The sequence below is a fragment of the Puma concolor genome, chromosome B4 (assembly GCF_028749965.1).
Source record: "Puma concolor isolate L17-30 chromosome B4, mPumCon1.1.hap2, whole genome shotgun sequence".
Lineage (NCBI taxonomy): Eukaryota > Metazoa > Chordata > Mammalia > Carnivora > Felidae > Puma > Puma concolor.
Genome location: NC_141673.1, coordinates 59,693,111 through 59,715,936, shown reverse-complemented (window position 1 = coordinate 59,715,936; position 22,826 = coordinate 59,693,111). Strand labels below are relative to the sequence as shown.

The 22,826-nt window shown below is 46.3% G+C and overlaps 1 protein-coding gene across 4 annotated transcripts in view; it reads right to left on the bottom strand.

The window, feature by feature from the left end:
* Window positions 1–4,554: 4,554 nt before the first annotated feature.
* The window catches only part of TIMELESS (timeless circadian regulator), a 30,025-nt gene continuing 11,753 nt past the window's right edge, over window positions 4,555–22,826 (bottom strand). For 2 of the 4 annotated variants that reach the window (XM_086713057.1, XM_086713059.1), the window contains exons 2-30: window positions 21,346–21,506; window positions 21,045–21,198; window positions 19,249–19,363; window positions 19,091–19,153; window positions 18,456–18,557; window positions 17,840–17,995; window positions 17,464–17,597; window positions 17,171–17,258; window positions 16,106–16,282; window positions 15,512–15,729; window positions 15,165–15,268; window positions 14,851–15,020; window positions 13,628–13,762; window positions 13,378–13,529; window positions 11,906–12,003; window positions 11,435–11,561; window positions 11,125–11,326; window positions 10,703–10,848; window positions 9,541–9,626; window positions 9,337–9,451; window positions 9,158–9,240; window positions 8,787–8,929; window positions 8,409–8,586; window positions 8,258–8,326; window positions 8,017–8,135; window positions 6,408–6,633; window positions 6,179–6,283; window positions 5,940–6,037; window positions 4,555–5,254 (exon numbers count right to left, since the gene is read on the bottom strand). In XM_086713057.1, the coding sequence (XP_086569183.1) occupies window positions 5,964–6,037; window positions 6,179–6,283; window positions 6,408–6,633; window positions 8,017–8,135; window positions 8,258–8,326; window positions 8,409–8,586; window positions 8,787–8,929; window positions 9,158–9,240; window positions 9,337–9,451; window positions 9,541–9,626; window positions 10,703–10,848; window positions 11,125–11,326; window positions 11,435–11,561; window positions 11,906–12,003; window positions 13,378–13,529; window positions 13,628–13,762; window positions 14,851–15,020; window positions 15,165–15,268; window positions 15,512–15,729; window positions 16,106–16,282; window positions 17,171–17,258; window positions 17,464–17,597; window positions 17,840–17,995; window positions 18,456–18,557; window positions 19,091–19,153; window positions 19,249–19,363; window positions 21,045–21,198; window positions 21,346–21,430 (3,624 nt within the window). In that variant the 5' untranslated portion in view covers window positions 21,431–21,506 and the 3' untranslated portion in view covers window positions 4,555–5,254; window positions 5,940–5,963. Of the gene's footprint in view, window positions 5,255–5,939; window positions 6,038–6,178; window positions 6,284–6,407; window positions 6,634–8,016; window positions 8,136–8,257; window positions 8,327–8,408; window positions 8,587–8,786; window positions 8,930–9,157; window positions 9,241–9,336; window positions 9,452–9,540; window positions 9,627–10,702; window positions 10,849–11,124; window positions 11,327–11,434; window positions 11,562–11,905; window positions 12,004–13,377; window positions 13,530–13,627; window positions 13,763–14,850; window positions 15,021–15,164; window positions 15,269–15,511; window positions 15,730–16,105; window positions 16,283–17,170; window positions 17,259–17,463; window positions 17,598–17,839; window positions 17,996–18,455; window positions 18,558–19,090; window positions 19,154–19,248; window positions 19,364–21,044; window positions 21,199–21,345; window positions 21,507–22,543; window positions 22,651–22,826 lie in introns of those variants that run through there. The other 2 variants (XM_086713058.1, XM_086713061.1) reach the window with 2 other exon arrangements.

Below are 22,826 nucleotides of genomic sequence, written 5' to 3'. Positions count from 1 at the left end.
GGCTCAGTCAGTAAAGCATGCAACTCTTTTTTTTTTTTTTTTTAACCTTTATTTATTTTTGAGACAGAGAGAGACTGAGCATGAATGGGGGAGGGTCAGAGAGAGGGAGACACAGAATCTGAAACAGGCTCCAGGCTCCAGGAGCTGTCAGCACAGAGCCTGACGTGGGGCTTGAACTCACAGACCGTGAGATCATGACCTGAGCCGAAGTTGGACGCCTAACCGGCTGAGCCACCCAGGCGCCCCAAGCATGCAACTCTTGATCTTGGGGTTGTGAGTTCGAGCCCCTTGTTGGGTGTAGAGAGTACTTAAAATCTTAGGGACCCTTGGGTGGTCTAGTCTGTTAAGCGTCCAAATTCGGTGCAGGTCACGATTTCATGGTTCGTGGGTTCAAGTCCCCTGTCAGACTCTGTGCTAGCAGTCTGAAGCTCCTTGGGCTTCTCGCTCTCCCTCTTTTTCTGCCCATCCCCTGCTCATGCTCTCTCTCTCCCTCTTTCTCTCAAAATAAATAAACATAAACAACAACAAAAAAACTTCCTAAAAAATATTGCTTTGGGGCATCTGGGTGGCTCAGTTGGTTAAGCATCTGATTCCAGCTCAGGTCATGATCTCATGGTTTGTGGGTTCAAGTGCCACATCAGGCTCTGTGCTGACAGCTCAGAGCCTGGAGCCTGCTTCAAGACTCTTGTGTCTCCCTCTCTCTCTGCCTCTCCCCACTCATGCTCTGTCTCTCTCAAAAATGAATAAACATTAAAAAAAATTAAAAAATAAATAAATTAAATATTGCTTTATTCACCTACATATACCTAGTTTTTGGTAATCACTCCCAATTGACACCCAATGCCCAGAATGGTGACTCTTATATAGGAGGCACTGAATACATATATGTATTAATTGGATATATTAATAAATGCATCTTTGGGACCTAAAGATGAGTAAAAAACAATCCTTCAAGGTGCTCACAGTCTAATGGGAAAAAGAACAAACAAGATGAAACACTTAAGACTGGCCCTTTATCAGGGGAATGAACAAATCCCAGCTGGAAGGGTGACTGCTTGTGGTCGGGGGTTCAAAAGAGTGACAAAAGCTGTGACAGAAGAAAGCACATTTGAGCTGATTCTAGAAGGATGAGATAGGAGTTGGATAGAGCTCGCCAATAGAGGAACAGTGATAATCAACAGTTTGGTATATGAAAAGGCCTGATCTGTGAGGCTGATTAAAAATACTGAAGGGTTGGGGTGCCTGGGTGGCTCGGTTGGTTAAACGTCTGACTGGCTCAGGTCATGATCTTAGGGTTCATGGGTTCAAGCCCCACAATCGGATTCTGTGCTGACAGTTTGGAGTCTGGAGCCTGCTTTAGATTCTGTGTCTCCTTCTCTCTCTGCCCCTCCCCCACTCACACTGTGTGTGTGTGTGTGTGTGTGTGTGTGTGTCTCTCTCTCTCTCTCAAAAATAAACAAACATTAAAAAAAAAACCAACCCTGAGGGGCTGGGATGCCTGACTGGCTGTCTGTAAAGTATGTGACTCTTAATCTTGGGGTTGTAAGTTCAAGCCCCACACTGGGCGTAGAGATTACTTATAAATAAATAAATAAATAAATAAATAAATAAATAAATAAATAAATAAATAAAATCTTAAAAAAATTTAGCGGCAAGGGGCAACAGTTTAAAATATGGGCATAGTCAGACATGGTGGTGAGGATGCAGAGACTTGCTCAGATCAAGTATGCTATTCTGGGTCCAGACTCTGTCCTGAAAGAAATGGGAAACCATGAAGTGCTCTTGAGCAAAGTAAAGTCATGACGACAACCATGTTTTAAAAGGAATTCTGCAGGCAGAAAGGGAAATGAATGACAGGGAAAAGGAGACTGAGACGGGGAGCCTTAGAGGGTCAGATACTGTAGGAGTCAAGGTCAGAAATAAGGAGGGGTATACTCTGGGGGTGGAACCAATGTAGTGTATGGCTCATTCTCTTAAGTTCCTTCACCAACAGCTGCCACCCAGGTGCCTCTAAAATGTTTAAAATGATGAAGTGTTATGTGAATTTTACCTTAAAATCACATTCTTTTCTTATTTTTTTTTTTAATTTTTTTTTCAACGTTTTTTATTTATTTTTGGGACACAGAGAGACAGAGCATGAACGGGGGAGGGGCAGAGAGAGAGGGAGACACAGAATCGGAAACAGGCTCCAGGCTCCGAGCCATCAGCCCAGAGCCTGACGCGGGGCTCGAACTCACGGACCGCGAGATCGTGACCTGGCTGAAGTCGGACGCTTAACCGACTGCGCCACCCAGGCGCCCCAAAATCACATTCTTTTCAAGCACCTATAGAACACTCACCAAGATACACCACAACCAAGATATACGTAGGTGGCTCAGCTGGTTAAGCGTCTAACTTGGTTTCGGCTCAGGTCATGCTCTCATGGTTCAGGAGTTCGAGCCCCGCGTCAGGCTCTGCAATGACAGTGTGGAGCCTGCTTGGGATGGATTCTCTCTCTCTCTGCCCCTCCCCTGCTTGTGCGTGCTCTCTCTCTCAAAATAAATACTTAAAAAAAAAATACACACACACACACACACACACACACACACACACACACACACACACACACCCACATCTGGGCCATGAAACAAAACTGTTAGACAAATTTAAATTAGCATGCTTTTTAACTACTGTATATTTCATCACTGTATATCCTATAGGTATCAGAGCTAATGTTTATTTTGGATTTTGAATGCCACACAGCTTATCAAAAAATTAGAATTCATTCCTTCTATGCCTATCTAGTTTTCTTCTAGCACAAAACTCCCAGTCCCAGGCTCTAAGTTATAGCGCTTAAACAAGACCCATCACCAGCAGAGAGCTCAACTTACTACCTCTGACACCTGCCCCTTTGAGGTCATGGTAGTTGTTTCTTCCAGGTCACTCACATCCAAGGTTCCCCTAAGCTCTGCTCCCTTGTCTCTGGAAGAGGCTGTTTCTCATAGTAACACTGGAGCTAAACCTCAGCCCTTACCACAGGCTTAAATGCAGAGCTGACCAACAACTGCATCAGTCCTAACCATCACAATTATCAGAAGGTCATAATCCAGGCCTATGGCCTCATCTCAGTCATCTATCGGCCTCTGAGCAGTTCTAAGCAGTATAGTATAAAGCTGTGCAGTTTATAGTAGGGTTCTACTCCTGTCAACAACGGGACCTCATTGTGCTCAGGCTGCTCCAGCTCCCAGTCCTCAGTGGGGCAGACACATGTAGCCTTCCCTGAGTCCAACACCTGCAGAACAGGGGCCAAGGTACCACACAATACTCTCCCCGCTGTGCTCTGCTATTCCAGAGTCCTTAGAGCTAGTGGGTGTGGGTCTATGTACTTTTACACATCCCAGACTATAGAGCTAAAGCTGTGGGTCCAGGCATCAGTTTGGTAAAGCCAGCTTGCTCCAGGGCTTCCCTGGTGCCAGGCCTATTAGATCTTGGGTAGAGAGGCCATGTGGATAAGGCCAGGCAGGAACATTAGGGGCCAAGTCTAACAGAATCAGGGGTGTGCAGAGGGTGGCTGGGATCCTGGGGATGAAGGAAAGGACATCAGGACCTTTGTCTGGGTTCCATATGAAATGGCAGCTATAGAGTGTTAACATGTAGCAATGAACGATCAAACTATTGCTGAAGTGGGAGCTAGAAAATAAAGTTTCACTTATGCATCACCTCTAGGCTGTACCTTTTAGGTTAGGGTCCATGGAATGGGAAATGGAACCCAACTGATCTCACTTGGCCTCTCTTATTCCTAGGTCACCAGGGACTTCTCTGTTTCATTTTCTACTTAAATGCAAGAGCCCCAAATCACCCTTTAGTGAGATGTGTGCCTTTCCAGTAGGTTGCTCCACTCCCAGTACTGTCTTGTAGGAGGGGAACAAAGGGAATGGCTGCTTGCCTCAGTGATCAGTGGGAGACACGACTGTGCCAAGTGTTTGCACGTTTGTACTGCAACGTTCTGTTCAGAGCTCCCTTCAAAAGAACATGCAGTAAAGAGTCTATTCGGCTGACATCTTAAGTTTTGACTCCTTAGGATTTTCTGCAGTCACACCCACGTCATTCTCTCCAGGCTGCTCGGAGCCAATAACTGGTGGAGGGTGCTAGGGCTAGCCCGTGTCTGCCAGATATGGGGCTCCTCAACCAGGTAATCTTTGCTTGGGGCTCCCCAACAGTCGGACAAGATTTTCTGAGTAACACTGCGATTTTCCCCTTTCTCCTCTCACAGGCATCTGACCACCATCATGGGCTATAGGCTCTCCCAATCTACACTGCTCTATCTCCCCTTTATCCTTCAAAAACATTTCCCCAACAAATCTCTTGCATTTCTAATTCCACCTACGCCTCTTCTTCCTGGAAGATCTGAACTGCACATGTATTGACTGACTGAGTTTGTCCAGGTCTCAGACACTCCCCAGTAACCTGAAATTTCTGTTAGCAGTATCTGCCTCTCCCTCCCACATTCCCACTCTAGTTCAACACAAAGATCCAGGGAGATCTAGAGTGAGAATCAGATGGCCATGACTCAAATATGTAAAAGTAGCTTTTTATTCCTCTTTTCATTTAAAAATTTCAAAACTACAGGGTAAATAAATGGAAAAGGATAGCAACACTTTTGTGCCCAATCACAGCAAATGGTCTATACTTGTTTCAAAGAAGCCTGGCAGGTCAGAGCCCCTTTGGGGGCATTTCTTGGAAAGACAGCCAATGTGGACAGCAAGACACAACAAGGGAGCCGGAACGGCCCTGCTGAAGTGCTCAGGTTGGGAAGTAGGGAAAGGCTTGGGATAAAGATACACCAAGACCAGACCAAGCTAGGAAATGTCTTAGCCCTTGGAAACTTCAATTACCCAGAGGTAGCTTCACTCCTATCTTTAGAGGCTGTGGGAGGAAAAAAACCAAGTCAGAAGAATAAGACAATCCAAATGCATCCTTTACCTAGGGCTATCCCTGATCTCAATAGCTATTTTTGGAATGTCTCCTTCATCCCACATTAGCTAGAAACACGGGGAGCCAGAAAGCTGATGGTTTCCAAGAACAGGAAAAGACACGGCATTTGCAGTATTTATTCATCTCTTTCTTGCCCAGACTTTATCCTCCACTCTGCTCCATGCTGGAAAACTGGCTCTTGCACCCTTTGTGGCTCCTGCTTCTTCCTGCTGTATACACTTGTCATCCTGAAGATTTATCCTAGACAAAGGATCTTGAGGTGAGAATGTTTTCATGTCTTCTGTAGGGAAAGCAGGAGAAAAGGGAAGGGTGATGGCCTCTTTTAACCCTAAAAGTTAAAGGCTCTTCTTCCAAGAACATAGCAGGTGGAAGGCTGGGAGACTTAGACAGATTGGCACATCACATCAACATTGGCAACTTTTAACTTTACACATTGAATGTAATACCAAACACAAACCAAACACGTTCATCATCTCAAGAGTACTGCATCCCAACCCTACCTAAACCACAGGAATTGGGTTCGATCTGGTGCCTGGGAGTGATCACAGGAAAGAAAATGAGGATGGGAGCATCTGGTGCTTTTTTAAAATGGTGCAACACCCCCACCCATCATGTCACAAAGCTCCCCATCTGGTGCTGTGACCCACCTCTGGCAGAAAGCCAAACAGGGTCCCAGGTGCCTTCTATATCTCACTCACTCCTCCGATTTTCTAAGGGGTGCTACTAACCCAAAGAAACAGATCCTAGAAAAAGAGAGGTAAGTCTCTGGAGAGCTACTGAGGCATACTGCTAAAACTGGGAGACGCAAGAAGTGATTGCAGAGTTGTCCCAACACTGTTGCCGGAAATTCCTGGACCCCAAATCCCTGGGGAAGCCCAGGACTCTACTGCTTCTGTCTACTAAGAGCAGTTTCTGGGTCCTGTTTCTGAAGTCTGACTGAAATTCGCCACCTAAAAATGATCTACCTCTACCCCAAAGCTTCTGGCACTTCAGTCATTCTCATCTTCATCCTCAATTTGAAACCGTTTCTTCTTTTGGATTCCTGGAGCTCTGGACTCTAGTGCTATGGGAATGAAAGGGGTGAGAAGAGAGAGAGAATCTAAATATGTTATGGGGAAAGAAGGACAGTAGCACTGATCTTCGGGATTGAAGGGAAGAGTGCTAGAGGTCAGAAGAAAAAGCAGGTCCCTGTCAGACTCCCTACCTTTGTTCTTGCCCTCATCCTCCTCCTGTTCTTCATCGCTGTCCAGCAGTTGTCGCTTCCTGGGTACCATTTGCAGCTGTTCTTTCTCACCAGTGGTCCCTTCCCCTGAGATGACCATGAGAGGCATGGAATTAGAGAACTGGGCCCTCATCTTCTCAAAATACCCTATCAGCCCTCTAGATCAACATGGCTAGCCCATAGTTAGTACCCAACAGGTAAGTGGTCTTACCGCTGGGGGACACCGGGCCAGCTTTCTTTTTCCGGGCCAACTGGAGGGCCCTCAGGGCTTGTGCTCGCTGTTCCTTTTGGTGCTCCTCCTCAGGGTTTTGCTCTCCAGGGACTTTCGGTTCTAGTCCTAGCCGAAGTTTTTGCTCCTCCTCTGGCTGACTCAAAGAAGCTGCTATCCTCCGGAGCTGGGAAGGACTCAGCTTGGCTGGAATCCTCCAGAAGGTTTCCTACAGGTGCAAACAAGTTGAAAATGAAAGCAGTAGGAAAGGAGCAGACTCTACTTCACCCGATCTTGATAATATTCATTGAAAAATATGATTCATTGAATAAACTCTACTTATTGCTTATTTATCCAGTATATGCACAATGTCTAGTACAGTGCCTCATACAGCACAAAGCTCCCAGTAAATTCAGTTGTTAATTAAATAAATGAATGAATGGGGGTGTCTGGGTGGCCCAGTTGGTTGAGCATCAGACTTCAGCTCAGGTCATGATCTCACAGTTCATGGGTTCAAGCCCTGAGTCAGGCTCTGTGCTAAGACCTCAGAACATGGAGCCTGCTTCAGATTCTGTCTCCTTCTCTCTCTGCCCCACCCCTGCTCTGTCTCTCTCTCTCAAAAATAAACATTAAAAAATTTTTTTTAAATAACAAAATAAATGAATGAATGGATATTGGGGATGCAAAGATAAATCAGATATGATCCCTGCTTTCAAGGAACCCACAATCTAATGGGAGAAAGAACCAACATACTGTAATCTCACAGGATGGGGGCTACATCAAGGGAATGAATAAATCCCAGCTACCAAAGTTATTACTTTCACTTTAGAGGTTGAAGGAGTGGTAGGGACTGCTTCTCTGAGGAGGTAAGAACTGAACAGACTCTTGAAGGTCGAGCGGAGGGTCGTCAGGAAGATGGGTAATGTGTGTGTCACCTTGTATGTGTGGCTGGAGCCGTCCAATGGAGGGACTGGCACGATCAACTGTGTGGATATATGAGAAGCCTACTGTTTGGAGAATAGAAAGTAGTCCAGGAGGAGGATGGGGAAACACAGGTGTGTGGGTGGCGTGGCCATGAGGCTGCAAAGGCTGGTCAAGGCCAAGCATGCCACTCAGAGGTCAAGGACTCTGTCCTGCCAACAGTGCAGAACCATCCAGTTGGTTGGTTCAGGAGAGTAATATAATCTCTTCTGGAGAGAAAGGGAAGTAATGGACAGGGGAGTAATACAATCAAAATTCCACTTTAGAAAGGTAACTTGTGGGGTGCCTAGGTGGCTCAGGTGGTTAGGTCTTGATCTCAGGGTTGCGAGTTTGAGCCCCACACTGGGCTCTACACTGGGCATGGAGCCTACTTAATAAGGGAAAAATAAAAAGAAAATAAAAAGGGAAGGAAGGAAGGGAGGAAGGGATGAGGGAAACTCAGGACAACATGGAAGATGGACTAGGGGAAGGCGAGATTAGAGAAGATGAACAGGATGGCTGCTGCAGGAGTCTCGGTCAAAGTTGAGAGGAAATGAGGTCAGAGATGGCAACTGCAACGAGGAGAAAGAGATGTACGTATTTTAAAATAGCAGTAATATGCCATAGCTGATACCGTAACTGGCATACTTACCTGCCCAGAGGAAGGAGGCCGAACTCCTAGCTTGCGCAACAGCCGTTGAAACTGTTCATTTTCCATTGCTTCCTCATTTTCTTCTGTCAACGGCACCAAAGGCACTGCCTGCGAGCAGCCTAGAATAGGGCCAGTAGTCATGTGGTGAAGTTTTGAAGAAAGAACTGGTCATCTATCCCACGGCCAGCTCTCCAGCAGCCTCCAGTACCCCAGCCCCGAAAACCATCATTTATCCACTCACCATCCTCTTCTCGATCATCTGCTACTCGAATCAGGCAGTTCTGGAGCCACAGGAGGGGAGCAGAAAAGCCTAAGGGAAGGAGGGAAACTTAGAATTGGCCCATACTACCAACCCCTCCACCTGAGACATCTCTCGTAGGCCAAGTCCTCACCTTCCTGATACAGGCTTTGCCCAAGGTTTTCAGTTGAAAGCACTGAGCTACCCTGGGCTTGCTCTGCTTCTGAGTCCTCCTCTTTCTCTTCATCTTCTTCACTCTCTTCCTCTGGCAGGATTTCCTCTTCTTCCAGATCTTCCTGGCAAAAATCTTTCAGGGACTCCTCTCCATTAGGCTAAAAAGGAAACAAGATGAAGAACTGAGTGGAGTCCGTTGGTTCTTGACCACTCCTGGAAACTGGTGGGGTGTGTGTGTGTGTGGAGGGGAAGACACCTAGCCAGAGAGCTTAAGGCAGGAAGAATCTGGGTGAGCTACCTCTGAGGGGCACTTCAGGGGGAGTGGGCCCAGCCTGCAGAGCCAGGGAAAGACTGTTACCGAGCTCGAGGGTGCCAGCTTCTTCCGGCGTTTCTTATATAGCTCCCGCCGCTCAGCCACCAGCCCCAGAGCCAGCAGCTTATCCACTATTCGGGCCCGTGAGCGTTTGGCTGTGATATTCTTCATGATATGACCTAGCACATCTACAAAGAGAGAAAGTGTAAGTTCCCTAAAGCAACAGGGGAAACGGAGGAGTGAAAGACAGCAGAGGTCTTTGGAAAGAGGCTAATTCAATTCACTCACAAATGACACCACAGGTATGGTAAGTGGAAAGAAGGAATGAGATAAGCCTTCCTTGGGAACAGGAGGCAGGGGGAAGCAATGGCCAGCTCGGCTCTCTCATCTCCAAGGTTCCCTGAGCTTCCACTCACCATCTGAGTCCTGGAACTCCTCAAAAAGCCGCTGCAGCTCCAGCTCCTGATCTTCTGTCCACAGTACAATATGGGTTCCTTTCCTGCTTAAGGAGACGTCAGTGGAAGAGGGGGCCCAGGGAGCAAACTGAGGACCGAGGACTCCCAATTTCAATGCCCTCCAGAACATGTGCCTCTACCTTTGGAAGCCCCTGACACTGTCAGCCAGTCCCAGCCGTACCAGATGGTGGATAACTTGCTTGCGTGTCCGAGGGGTTTTCAGGTGCACCAAGATGGTGTCTACCACATCCTGACCTAACATGGAGGGGGAGTGAGGCAGTAAAAAGGGGTCCTGGAGCTCAGGCTGCCTGCTTCAAAAATCTTCAGATCTCAAGGACTCATACCTTCCACATCCTTATGGGTGAGGTACAGTTCCTGAAGCTGGGCCTCCTCCTCTGGGCTCCACACCGGGGGTCTGCGACTGGAAGATCTAAATGGGGAAAGGAGGGGTGCCTGGGTGGCTCAATTAGTTAAGCATCACACACTTTGATTTCGGCTCAGATCGTGATCTCATGGGTTTTCGAGTTTGAGCCCCGCATCAGGCTGCTTGCACTGACAGTGCAGAGCCTGCTTAGAAGTCTCTCTCTCCCTCTCTCTCTGCTCGTCCTATGCACAAACTCTCTCTCAAAATAAATAAATAAATAAATAAACTTAAATAAAATAAAATAAAAATAGGGGTGCTTGGGTGGCTCAGTCAGTTAAGCATCTGACTTCGGCTCAGGTCACGATCTCATGGTCTGTGAGTTACAGCCTCGTGTCAGGCTCTGTGCTGACAGCTTAGAGCCTGAAACCTGCTTCGGATTCTGTGCCCCTCTCTCTCCACCCCTCCCCTGCACATGCTCTCTGTCTCAAAAATAAATAAATGTTAAAAAAATAAATGAATAAAAATAAAAATAAATTGACAAATGGGGAGAGGAGAAAGGGAACATGTAGGATGTTGGCCCCAAAGAGCAGACCAAAGGCCCTCTTTGGTCAGCTCCAAAAGGAACAAGAAGGACAACGCAGGTGACTGAAAGGAGCCACTAGCAGTGGCCTAAGGTGTGCTTCCTTTCCTTCATTCTCCTTCCACTTATGAACCCAAAGGCCAAATGAAGAGATTTTCTGGGTTGGGCCTACGGAAGCGGACACTGCAGGGGCTGAGCAGATTATGGGGAAAGGAGAGGAGCTGAGCTACAGGGAAAGAGGCAAACATTTCCATGAATCTTTATGGTTTCCCAGCACATTTTGGGACAGGGCACCTTTGGGACAAGGGCCACCCCACTGCCAACTGACCATCCCCACGAAGGCTGGTGAAGGAAGGAAACTAGAGCAGACAGGAGATAGGCTCCAGACCCACTTCCTCTCTTGGGTGATCTCAGGGAAAGCAATTCACCTTGGGAGCTTATTTTTTCACCTATTGAAGAGGAAGAAAGTCAGACTATCTGATCTGCAAGCTCTTCCAGCTTTGACAGTCTGTGACTGTGTCACCCACCATTACTGCCCATCCTTTCCCATCCTGAAGCTCACCCGCCATCCAGAGAGCCATAGCCCTCGGCCATCTCTCGAACCACAGCTGTGTTCTTCCAGAACAGCAGCTCCACAAAGGCTTTTTGGTTGACTGCAGCCAACGCAAAGAACTTGCCCAGGATGTACTTGGCAAAAGTCACTAGCTCCTGTGGGATGAGGAAGCTGCTGTGAAACCTCTGGCCTAAATGGACATATAAACCAGGCCCTCCAGCCATTTTCTACCTATTCCCAGCTGCCTCTCCTCACTCAGACTCCCCTACCCTGCCCCTCCAGCTCCGTCCACCTGCCTGCCTACTTCCTCACCGATCTCTCCTCTCTTAGCCCTTGACATCACTCAGCACCCTTTATCTCTTGCAGACTACCCTTCATTACCCCCGGACCCCCCTATGCCTCTCCATCCCTGTTCCTTGGTATGCCCTCACTTTATAGGCCCCAGCAGCTGGGTCACTAAGCAGACGGTTGAAGAGGCAGAAGAGGGAGAGCTGGAAAAGGAGGGCTTCCATTTTGAGGTCATGGGCCAGCCGGTGCAGCATCTTGACAATGCAGTGGTTAGTGTGGGCACTGTTCTGTCGGTAGCTCCGCAGCAGCAGCACGTAGGCTCGCACAACAGTTGAGCTTGCAAAACTGCACCAAGACACAGAGAAAGAGGCTGTCAGCATGAGAAAGACAGTGATGGCCCTCCCAGCTCTGTAGTCGCCAACCTGGGACCAACTCAGTCTGCTCAGCCCGCACCGTTTCAGGTAGTCCAGAAAATTAAATTCTTTTTCTGACACCTGGACCGCTTGCAACTCTTCCTCCTCCTCCTCCTCCTCCTCTTCCTCTTCTTCCTCTGCCCCTTGTTCCTCTGGCCCCTGCTGCCCTATAGGAAGAGTGAGAATTAGGGACGCCTGGGTGGCTCAGTCGGTTAAGTACTTGACTCTTGGTTTTGGCTGAAGTCATGATCTCCTGTTTCATGGGTTCGAGCCCCACATCGGGCTCTGCGCTGACAGTGCAGAGACTGCTTGGGATGCTTTCTCTCCCTCTTACTCTGCCCCTCCCCCGCTTGCTCTCTGTCTCTCTCAAAATGAATACATAAACTTTAAAAAATTAAAAAAAAAACCCAACAGAAAACAAAAAAGAAAGACCGAGGATTATTGGATCTCTGTGATGCTGGTTCTAGAAAAGAACTGGAAGGACAGAGATGTGAAGGAAATGGAGACTCACGGGGAAGCGGGGCACAGAGAATCTGTTTCAGCAATTGGATCTCTTCCTCTGCAGAAATGTCTTGAGAGCCAAACACATCTCCCTCTGGCCACACCTCCCTGAAGCCCAAAGAAAAAAAAGACTTTAACCGGGGAGAATATGAGTTATAATTTGAAGTGAGAAGTGAGAGAAGGAATTTCATTTGCAGCCAGAAAGAGAATGCAAACTGTCACTCAAAGATAAAACAAAGACTCTGGGGAAATTTTCCCTCATAAGCCACGTTGCAACGAGGGGCACCTGGGTGGCTCAGTTGGTTAAGCATCTGACTTCGGCTCAGATCATGATCTTAACGGTTCGTGGGTTTGAGCCCCGTGTCGGGCTCTGTGCCGACAGCTTGGAGCCTGGAGCCAGCTTTAGATTCTGTGTCTCCCTCTCTCTCTCTCCCCCTCCCCCACTTATGCTCTCTCTTTCTCTCTCTCTCTCTCTCAAAAATAAAGAAACATTAAAAAAAATTTTAGGGGGCCTGGGTGGCTCAGTCGGTTAAGTGTCCAACTTCAGCTGAGATCATGATCTTGCGGTTTGTGAGTTTGGGCCCTGCATGGGGCTCTGTGCTGACACTTCAGAGCCTGGAGCCTGCTTTGGATTCTGTGTCTCCTCCTCTCTCTGCCCCTTCTATGCTCATGCTCTATCTCTCTCTGTCTCTCAATAATAATAAATAAATATTAAGAAAAAAAATTTTAATAAAAATAAGCCACATTGCAATGAACATCACCATGCAAACAATCTAAATGTCTGACATTTGGTTGAACAAATGTACATTTCATGATGCCATTAACAATTATGGCAATATATCTCGTATCTCTTAAGAAATCCTCACAATATATTAAGAAGTAAAAAAATACTATAAAACAGCATATACAATGTTTCATTTTTGTAAAAGAAGCTGTATAGATCTATATACAACACAGAAGATTAAAAAGCCTGGAAGATTACTCATCAAAATGTTAATGATGATTATCTTCAGCCAATAGAATTATCTATATTTTCCCCCCAATTAATTGTGCTTTCTGATATTTCTCAAAAATAAAATAAAAACAAACAGCAGGGGGGCGTGGGTGGCTCACTCAGTTAAGTGTCGGACTCTTGATTTCGGCTCAAGTCATAATCTCACAGTTTGTGGGTTTGAGCTTCATGTCGGGCTCTGAGCTGACAGAGTGGAGCCTGCTTGGGTTTCTCTGTCTCCCTCTCTCTGCCCCTCCCCTGTTCACACACTCTCTCCAAAAATAAATAAATAAACATTTAAAAACAAACAACAAAAACCCCACAAAGCCAATCCAAGCTCCCCAGGACTCAGTGCTCAGTACAGAGCCCCCATGCTTCTGATGGGACTTCTCTCAATTGAAGGCAAAGAACCTTGTACCACAGTGAATGCCTCCCCCTACCCCCGAAATCCAGGAGCTGAATCCAGGAGAAGGGATGAGCAGGGTTCTTACCGGGCAGACCTAAGGAGGGTTAGGGCCTGTGGGGCCTGGCCAGTCAGGAGACAGTCTTGGATCCGCACCATGGCTTCTGCCCGCTGCTCTTCCACTGGCACCTCTGAGGCCGCATCAAAGGGAACCATGGAGTCCAAACTGAGCTCAGGATCCTAGAGAGGGATTAAGGCTATGGGAACAGAGGAGGGAAACCCAGACAGCCTATCGGTGCACTACCCTTGAGAAAGATAGACTTTCTGCAACTACCTACCTGGGCATAGCACTGTAGCTGCTCGGCCAGGGATGGCCACATAGCTTCTAGTTCCCCTGTGCTATAGGAGACATTACCAGAAGCAACAGGCTGATCTTGGACCTTCTTTTTCTTCTTTCTTTTCTTTCGTTTGTTCTATGGAGAAAGAACCATTGTTAGGACGACAGAAAAGCTAAGAGGACTTTTTCCCATCAATGTCTTCTCTATTAATTCATTCACCAGAGGTCTGAATTAATTAATAATCAATAGTCACGGAATGACAACTGTGTGCTATTCATAAGCAATAGGGAAGCAACAGTGAACAGTGTATTTCCTTGCCCTTGAGGAGCATACAATCTAGTGGAATCTTGAGACAGGTGGGTAGATAGGTAAATTATAGTACAGTATGGGTAAGACCTAGAATATGGCTGAGCATAAAATGCCATGGCAAAACTTAAGAGTAGTATTTAACTTATTTCTTGGGATCAGAGATTTCCCAAAAGCAGTTCTAGCTTAACCAAGCCTGTAAAATGAACAGATTTACAATGAGGATAAGAAATTCTACTCAAAGAAGGGGCACCTGGGTGGCTAACTTGGTTTAAGCATCCAACTCTTGATTTTGGCTCAGGTCAGGATCTCACCTTTCATGAGTTCAAGCCCTGAGCCAGGCTCTATGCTGATAGAGAGCCTGCTTGGGACTCTCTTTCTCTCCTCCTCTCTCTGTCCCTCCCCAACGTGGTCTTGCACGTCTTTAATCTTTTATTTCATTTCAAGCTCATATTACAATCCCACGTTTAGGGATCTGGGGACCCATATGAGCAGGTTGAGTTATTCTAACGGTAACTAATATAGGATGAGATCCCAGACCTTCTGGCTTTTAATTTAGGGTTCTTTCCATCTTACTACAATGCTTCTGAAGTATAACCAAGAAGGATCACAGCATAATTACTAAACTCTAAAACTGTGAATCCCCATAGTTTATGTGCTTAGCACACAGTAGGTATTTAATAAATGCTTCCTAAATGAATTAAAATATTTATGTTACACTGGAAATAAATCTAAATGAAAAAAGGAAACTATAGTAGACTCACATCAGCAACACCAACAAACCCTTTGCCCTCCTTAGTTCAGAGTAGTTCTAACAGGTGAGCTTAAGCTGCAGAAATATGAGGAGAGTTCCCTGTTCTCTGACCCTTCCCTCATGGCTCTTTCCAAACTGTCCACATGCCGGGGCTGCCCAGTACCTGCACCACCAGGTTCCCACGGCTCCGACAGAACCGCTCCAACATCTTGAGGAAGAGGTGAGTGGTTTCTACCAGGTCACGAAGGAAAGAGCGTGGCTGACATCTCTCATCAAACTTTCGAAAGAGTGCCAGGAACAGCTCTCGGTACTCCATCACATAGAAAATGTTGTCTAGGAATGGAGAAGAGAAAGGAATGGATGGATTGGTCTGGAAACTTTGGTAAAGGGAGAGATGGATGAAGTTGGGACTGCAAAGAGTGAGATTGTGGTCAAGAGATAGGAAAGGCCAGGGTCAGAGACAGGCCAGGGTCTCACTCTTGATGATGCGGCTGCTCTCCCTCACAGCCTCATCTGGGGACATGTCCATCTCATTCACTGTGGCCAGCAGCTCCTGATAGGCCTTCAGGGCCAGGTGCATCCTGTGAGATGAGGAAAAGAGGAGAAATGGAGGACAACTTAGGAAACTGGCTCATGGAAAACGTACCACTTCTAAACCTTCCCTAAAAAAGGTGCCATCAAAAAGAATGACCCAGCCAGTCCCTGTTCCCCATCCTTACCACCTTAATCCTGAAACAGGAAGAAAGTACCACCTGGAATTCAGGAACTCAGATTCCCAACCTAGCTGAGATACCCACTCTGACCCCAGTTCTCATCCCACTCACCGACGTGCCCAGGAGGCAGCTTCCTTGCGGTCCGTCAGCATCATTTCATAGTAGTTGGTGAGGTTCTGCTCAATGAAGTGGAAGGTACGGACACTGAGGGTCTCAGAAACCAGGCCTGGCCGGAAGGAGGCAGCTCGGTTGAAGGCCATGAAGAAAGCCAAGGCCCACATGTAGTAGGTCTCATCATGCTGCTGAGCCTTCTCTCGCAGCAGGTGATCCTAATGTCGAGGAGAAAAAGACCACCCTGTGACCCCAGGGCTTCCAACTTTCTCCTTGTCCTATGACGATGGGATAAACCCTAGACACCATTATAACCATATTCTAGGACCAGAATTTCCACCCTCTCTTGTTCTCCCCAGGTCTCTCCACATTCCTTTCCCCTTCCTCTGGGGCAATTTCTCTAAGCTTTTTTAAAACTGTCCCAATTGTCCCACTCCTTCCTAACATCCTCACCATCTCTCAAGGGTGCCCTATACCTTGCCCAACTTCTAGTCCACACTCTGGGGTCAGCCTCCTTCAGGCTCCTCCCCAGCTGCCCTTCTTACCCACCACTGGTCCCATCACCTCCCTATCCCATCCTCCCTAGGTTCTCACCTTCACTGAGCCCATGAGCCGGTTATAACAGTTCTCCAGGAACTCAGAGCAGAAGTCTCTGAGGAAGAGTCTCACATTGAGGGCGGAGCGGCGCTGAACGGACAGCTCCTGGGCAGCCTGCCGACGTTTAGGCACCCTTCGGGGCTGCTTTCCCAAATCTGAACTGTAGTTTTGGAGCTGGGGGTGTACGTTGGGGGATCAGAATTACTCCTCATTACCACCCTCCCCTTGCAGCTCTTTCCACATCCCTAGTGCAACCGTTTTCTCAGAAGAAACTCTTAGAAGGTTCTCTCCCTCTGGTACTAAATGAAGATACAGGTAAAGACAATAATGCCAGAGGCTCTATTTCTCCTACAGTCTCCAACTTTCTTTCTTTCTTTCTTTTTTTTTTAAAGAGTATTCTTTTGGGCCTCCTGGGTGGCTCAGTTGGTTAAACGTCTGACTTCGGCTCAGGTCATGATCTCACAGTTGGTGGGTATGAGCCCCACTCAGGCTCTGTGCTGACAGCCCGGAGCCTGCTTCAGATTGTGTCTCCCTCTCTCTCTTCCCCTCCCTTGCTCACACTCTCTCAAAAATAAACATTAAAAAAAACAACAGTGAGTATTCTTTTAAGTTTATTTATTTATTTTTGAGGAAGAGAGAGAGAGCACGAGAAGGGAAGGGGTGGAGAGAGAGGGAGAGGATCCCAAGCTGGCTTGGCACTGTGAGCACTGAGCCTCACATAGGTCTCAAACCAACGAACCGTGAGATCACGACTTGAGCCAAAATCAAGAGTTGGACGCTCAACTCACTGAGCCACCCAGGGGCCCCTCCTACGGTCTCCAACTTTCTAAGCCCAGGAACAGAGATGCTTTACTTCCAGAGAGGCTTATTTACCTTTCTCTCTTTTTTTTCACTTTTATGATTTTAAGTAATCCCTACACCCAACATGGGGCTTGAACTCACAACCCTGAGATAAAGAGTCACATGCTCCACTGACTGAGCCAGCCAGCTGCCCCACTTGCTTACCTTTCTTAGGTACCTTTAACTCCACAGTGTTCTCACCCAAGATGGGAGCATACTCACATTGTGGAGACCTTTATGAAAGATGAGGTCCCTCTCCCCAATGGATTTCAACCCCTGGACAATGTAGGAGCCCCCAAATCGAGAATGTCTGCAGTAAAAAAAAAAAAAAAAAAAAAAAAGTCCAGGGTGATTCCTCAAATTCTCTGGAAGCTTTATCCCCATTCTCTTTCATCAGCACATCAGAGCCTGCTGAAATTGCAAAGTGTTATCTGATCACCACTATCTTAGCCTTTGGCCTTAGCATTCCATACTGATGGGATGGAACATGGGTAGGGCAGATCCCTGCCACTCACCTGTTGCTTCGCTGAAGGGCTCGAGTCTTCTTTTCTGCCATTTCCCTCTGGCGCAACACCTCCAGTTCTGCCACATCTGTGCTCCGCTCCTTAGCTAAGCGCCCCTGTCCTACTCCCGCCAGCTGTTCAGGGTTCTAGATTTGGAATAAGGAGGAAAGAGTCAGAAGGACTGTCATTCCTTATTGTAGGTTCAATCCTAGTGAGGACAGAAAAGGTGAATTAAATAGGACTGTTGAATGTACCCCATATTCAAGAGGTAGCTACTCTGTTCCCCATCTGCCACCAGATAATTCGGCCATTATTACAAGAGTAATTCTGGCTATATAGCAGAAAAGTACATGGATGAAGGGACTGGGGAAATAGGCCAGGTACTCACCTGGTCACGAAACATAAGGGATACAATCTCTAGCACATGCAGGCTCCACTGTTGCTCAGAAGGTGAGCTGGCCAGAAAGAGAAGCAGGTCATCCAGGCCACTGAGGTGAATTGCCCAGAGAAGCTGGTCATGGACACTGGCGTCATCATCGATCCTCTGAGCAGTGAGTGTGATAAGGGGAGGAAGAGCGGTCATTCAGTTTCACTGCCCTGCCTTGAAGTTCTCCAACTCATCTCTTTTTTTTTTTTATTTTTATTTATTTATTTTTTTAATTTTTTTAATTAAAAAAAAAAAAAAATTTTTTTTTAACATTTATTTATTTTTGAGACAGAGAGAGACAGAGCATGAATGGGGGAGGGTCAGAGAGAGGGAGACACAGAATTTGAAACAGGCTCCAGGCTCTGAGCTGTCAGCACAGAGCCCGACGCGGGGCTTGAACTCACGGACCGTGAGATCATGACCTGAGCTGAAGTCGGCCGCTCAACCGACTGAGCCACCCAGGCGCCCCTCTCCAACTCATCTCTTGAGCAAGGTTCCCCCTGACCTGTCAGAGGGCAGAAAAGCAAAAACGGGCACCTCATCCTAACCAAGCATAAGAAAGCAGACAACCTCTCACCTTTTCTTGATCAAGGTCGGCTGGAACATGGAGAATATTTCTGACCAGCAGCAGGATCCGTTCAATCAGCAAGTTGTCTTCCTCTTGTCGTTCCTCCCAGCCCTAGTCAGAAGGACAGTCAGAGGAAGACACTCCCTGTGGAAGGCAGGCAGCATCTACCCAGGCTGGGGGACGTAGGCTGAGAAGAGAACCAGGATTAAGAAGGAAGAAAAGAGGGGCGCCTGGGTGGCTCAGGGTTAAGTGTCTGACTTTGGCTCAATTCATGATCTTGCGGTTCATGACCTCGAGCCCAGCATGGGGTTCTGTGCTGACAGCTCAGAGCCTGGAGCCTGCTTCAGATTCTATGTGTCCCTCTCTTTCTGCCCCTCCCCTGGTCGCACTCTGTCTCTCTCTCTCTCTCTCTCTCTCTCTCAAAAATAAACATTTTAAAAAAAGAAAAAAAAAAAAGAAGGAAGGAAAGAGTTCAAGCACTCTGGAGGCAGCCAGAGACAATGGATGGGACTATACATCTGCAAGGACTGGGGCCATATCTCCAAACTGTGCTGTCCTGACAATGCCCAGCCTGGCGCCCTGCCCAGAGGAGGAGCAAGACACTGATGGCCCCCTGGGATCCTGGAAGGTGGAGACCCACTCACCAGCTGTAGCAGCTCATACAAAGTTTCACTGAGGACTCCAAAAGCCTTCTCACTGGCAAAGGCCTGTAAGATAGGGGAATGGACCTTAAGTGGCACCCACCTTCTCCTTCCCTACTGCCCCCAACTTCTGCCCCAGGGACTCTGAAGGAAAACCTCACCTCTTTGTAGGCCTGCAAGTAGGCTAGCACCTGCAGAAAATGGTGACGAAAGCTTGGTTCTTTGGGCACACTGCCAAAACAGAGCAAAGCTGGTTGTGTCAAGTTCACCATCAGCCTGGAGAAACAATGAAAGAGGGAGATGTTCTTACATTTCCCCACCAGAGTCAAACACCAAAATCTACCAGTTCATGGAGTGCCTGGGTGGCTCAGTCAGTTAAACGTCCAACTTGGGCTCAGGTCATGATCTTGTGATTCGTGAGTTTGAACCCCGCATTGGGTTGTCTGCTGTCAGCACAGAGCCCACTTCAGATCCTCTGTTCCCCTCTCTCTGCCCCTCCACTGCTCACATGCTCTCTCCTTCTCTTTTGAAAACAAATAAACATAAAAATATATATATATTAAAAAAATTAAAAAACAAAAGCAAAGATATTTGCAAACGACATATCAGATAAAGGGTTAGTATCCAAAATCTATAAACAACTTATCAAACTCAACACCCAAAAACAAATAATCCAGTGAAGAAATGGGCAAAAGACATGAATAGACACTTCTCCAAAGAAGACATCCAGATGGCCAACCGACACATGAAAAAATGCTCAACATCACTCATCATCAGGGAAATACAAATCAAAACCACAATGAGATACCACCTTACACCTGTCAGAATGGCTAACATTAACAACTCAGGCAACAACAGATGTTGGCGAGGATGCGGAGAAAGAGGATCTCTTTTGCATTGTTGGTGCGAATGCAAGCTGGTGCAGCCGCTCTGGAAAACAGTATGGAGGTTCCTCAAAAAACTAAAAATAGAACTACCCTATGACCCAGCAATTGCACTATTAGGTATTTATCCAAGGGATACAGGTGTGCAGTTTCGAAGGGACACATGCACCCCCATGTTTATAGCAGCACTATCAACAATAGCCAAAGTACGGAAAGAGGCCAAATGTCCATCGATGGATGAATATTTAAAGAAGATGGAGTATTATATATATATATATATATATACACACACACATATATATGTATGTATATATACATATATATACACATATATATGTATGTATATATACATATATATACATATATATGTATGTATATATACATATATATACATATATATATGTATGTATATATACATATATATACATATATATATGTATGTATATATACATATATATGTATATATACACACACATACATATATACATATATGTATACAATGGAGTATTACTACAATGGAGTATATATATATATGTATATATACACATATATATACATATACGTATATCTACACACAATGGCGTATTACTTAGCAATCAAGAAGAATGAAATCTTGCCATTTGCAACTACGTGGATGGAACTGGAGGATATTATGCTAAGTGAAATTAGTCAGAGAAAGACAAATATCATAGGACTGAGGTCATATGAGGACTTTAAGAGACAAAACAGATGAACGTAAGGGAAGGGAAACAAAAATAATATAAAAACAGGGAGGGGGACACAACACAAGAGACTCATAAATATGGAGAACAAACTGAGGGTTACTGGAGGGGTTGTGGGAGGGGGGATGGGCTAAATGGGTAAGGGGCACTAAGGAATCTACTCCTGAAATCATTGTCGCACTATATGCTAACTAATTTGGATGTAAATTAAAATTAAAGGGAAAAAAACCAAAAAACTTACTAGAAAAAAAAAAAAAAGCAAAAACAAAACAAAACAAACCCCACCAAAACCTATCAGCTCAAACACCAAGGGCTGGTGCATGGTAAAAGTTAAAACGCTGGGGAACCAACCTGATAACAGCATCGAAGAGAGGCTTGTCCTGGCCGTGTTGGGTAAGGATGGGTAGAAGGTCACTCTGCAGGATCTGGGCTGCCCCCAACTGTTGCCGCACATCGCGAGTGTCATCCTCATGCCTCAAGTAGCGGATCAAATCCTTTACACTCTCTTTAGGGACAGAATAAACACTTACAAGAAACCCTGGAAGAAGCTCCACCTTGGCCCATGTGCTATTCATACCCAGGACTTGAGAAATTCTACAGATCTCCTCGATTCAAGCAAGTTTTGTACCTGTTTTCTCCAAAAGGTACTCACCTAAGCAATCTGGTTCTTTGTGGTAAGTATCTCCCTCTAAGTACCCAAGGGCACTACATGTGGCTAGAAGTTCACAATTCATCATGTACAAGTCCACACACCAGTGGTCCGACCACGAGAGATATAAGATATGTAGAAGCAGGACACAGAAATGATGAGGCCTGTAGAGACAGGGAAAGAAAACAAATGTAGGGTTCTCTCCATGAAAGGGAGAGGGGAACAGAACAGGACCCTAATGCTCTGAGTATTCTGAACAAGGTCCTCAAATGCTTCGCTTTTTTCAGAACCAAAAGTGCTAATCCTAGTTCCAGGAAAAGCTTAAATTAAGGCTTCTACCTAACCAAAACCAAGGAGGTGGAGCACCTGGGGGGCTTAGTCAGTTAAGTTCTGACTTCAGCTCAGGTCATGATCTCCAGTTCCTGAGTTTGAGGCCCAATATCGAGCTCTCTGCTATTAGCGCAGAGACCCCTTCAGAAACCCCCTCTTTCTGCCCCTTCTCCCACTCATGCATGTTCTCTCTCAAAAATATATAAACATTGAAAAAACAAAAAGAAAACAAAAAAACAAGGAGGCTCCAAGCCTAAGAATTAAGTACCTGCCCCATACTCTAATAACTTAGAACTGAAACTATGAAAACAGTCTGTTTCAGAGTCAAGATAATGCATAGAAAGGTTGGTTAGAGAAAGGCATCAATTCTGAAACTTTCACCCTCAGAGAGCTCTGTAGCCTTTTAGAGGAGGGGGGAAATGAGCTTCCCTCTCCTTTACAGCTCCCTCCACCTCCCATAGCCCTTCCACACACCCTGTTACAGCTCTATGTACAAGGGCTCAAAAACCCAACTTTGACCATACAGTGATGCTACGTAGGCTCTAACACTTCTAGGAGCCCTGAGGCATCTGAGGCACTGGAGATGCATGGAGAAAGTTCCTTCACTCTCCTCCCCAATGTTACTCTTAAATTTTGGGAATCTTAGTAGAAGCTAGTGTCTAACAGAATGGGTGAGGAAAAGAATTAAACTGATTAAACTCCCCATCTTTCTCTAGAGAAGAATCATCTTCCTTTTCTAAAGCACGTCTCTTTTGATTAAAATCCTTACACCCTCATCGGATAATCAAGTAGGCAGAGATTCAGAATCTTGGATGTTTCAGAACCTGACATTGATAACACAGACACACACAAACACATTGCATTTACTAACCCGTTCCTGTGGAAAATCGGGAATATCTGTCAATCCTGTCCCCTCAGCACATTCAGCTACACTGCTCTCAGCCCTTGGTAGCTTCCTCTAAAAAGACCTTTCCCTGTTCCATACCTACCTCCAGCCTGACTCCACCCCTGTTCCCCCAGAGGAAATGGATAGTATCCAAGACACTGACTGAGGTTTAATGCTTGATGTTATCTCCTTGCATTTATGTAACTGGTCTACTTCTCCAGGTTACCTGCTATCCTCTACCCCCTCCTAGTGCTAATCTACTTTCTGA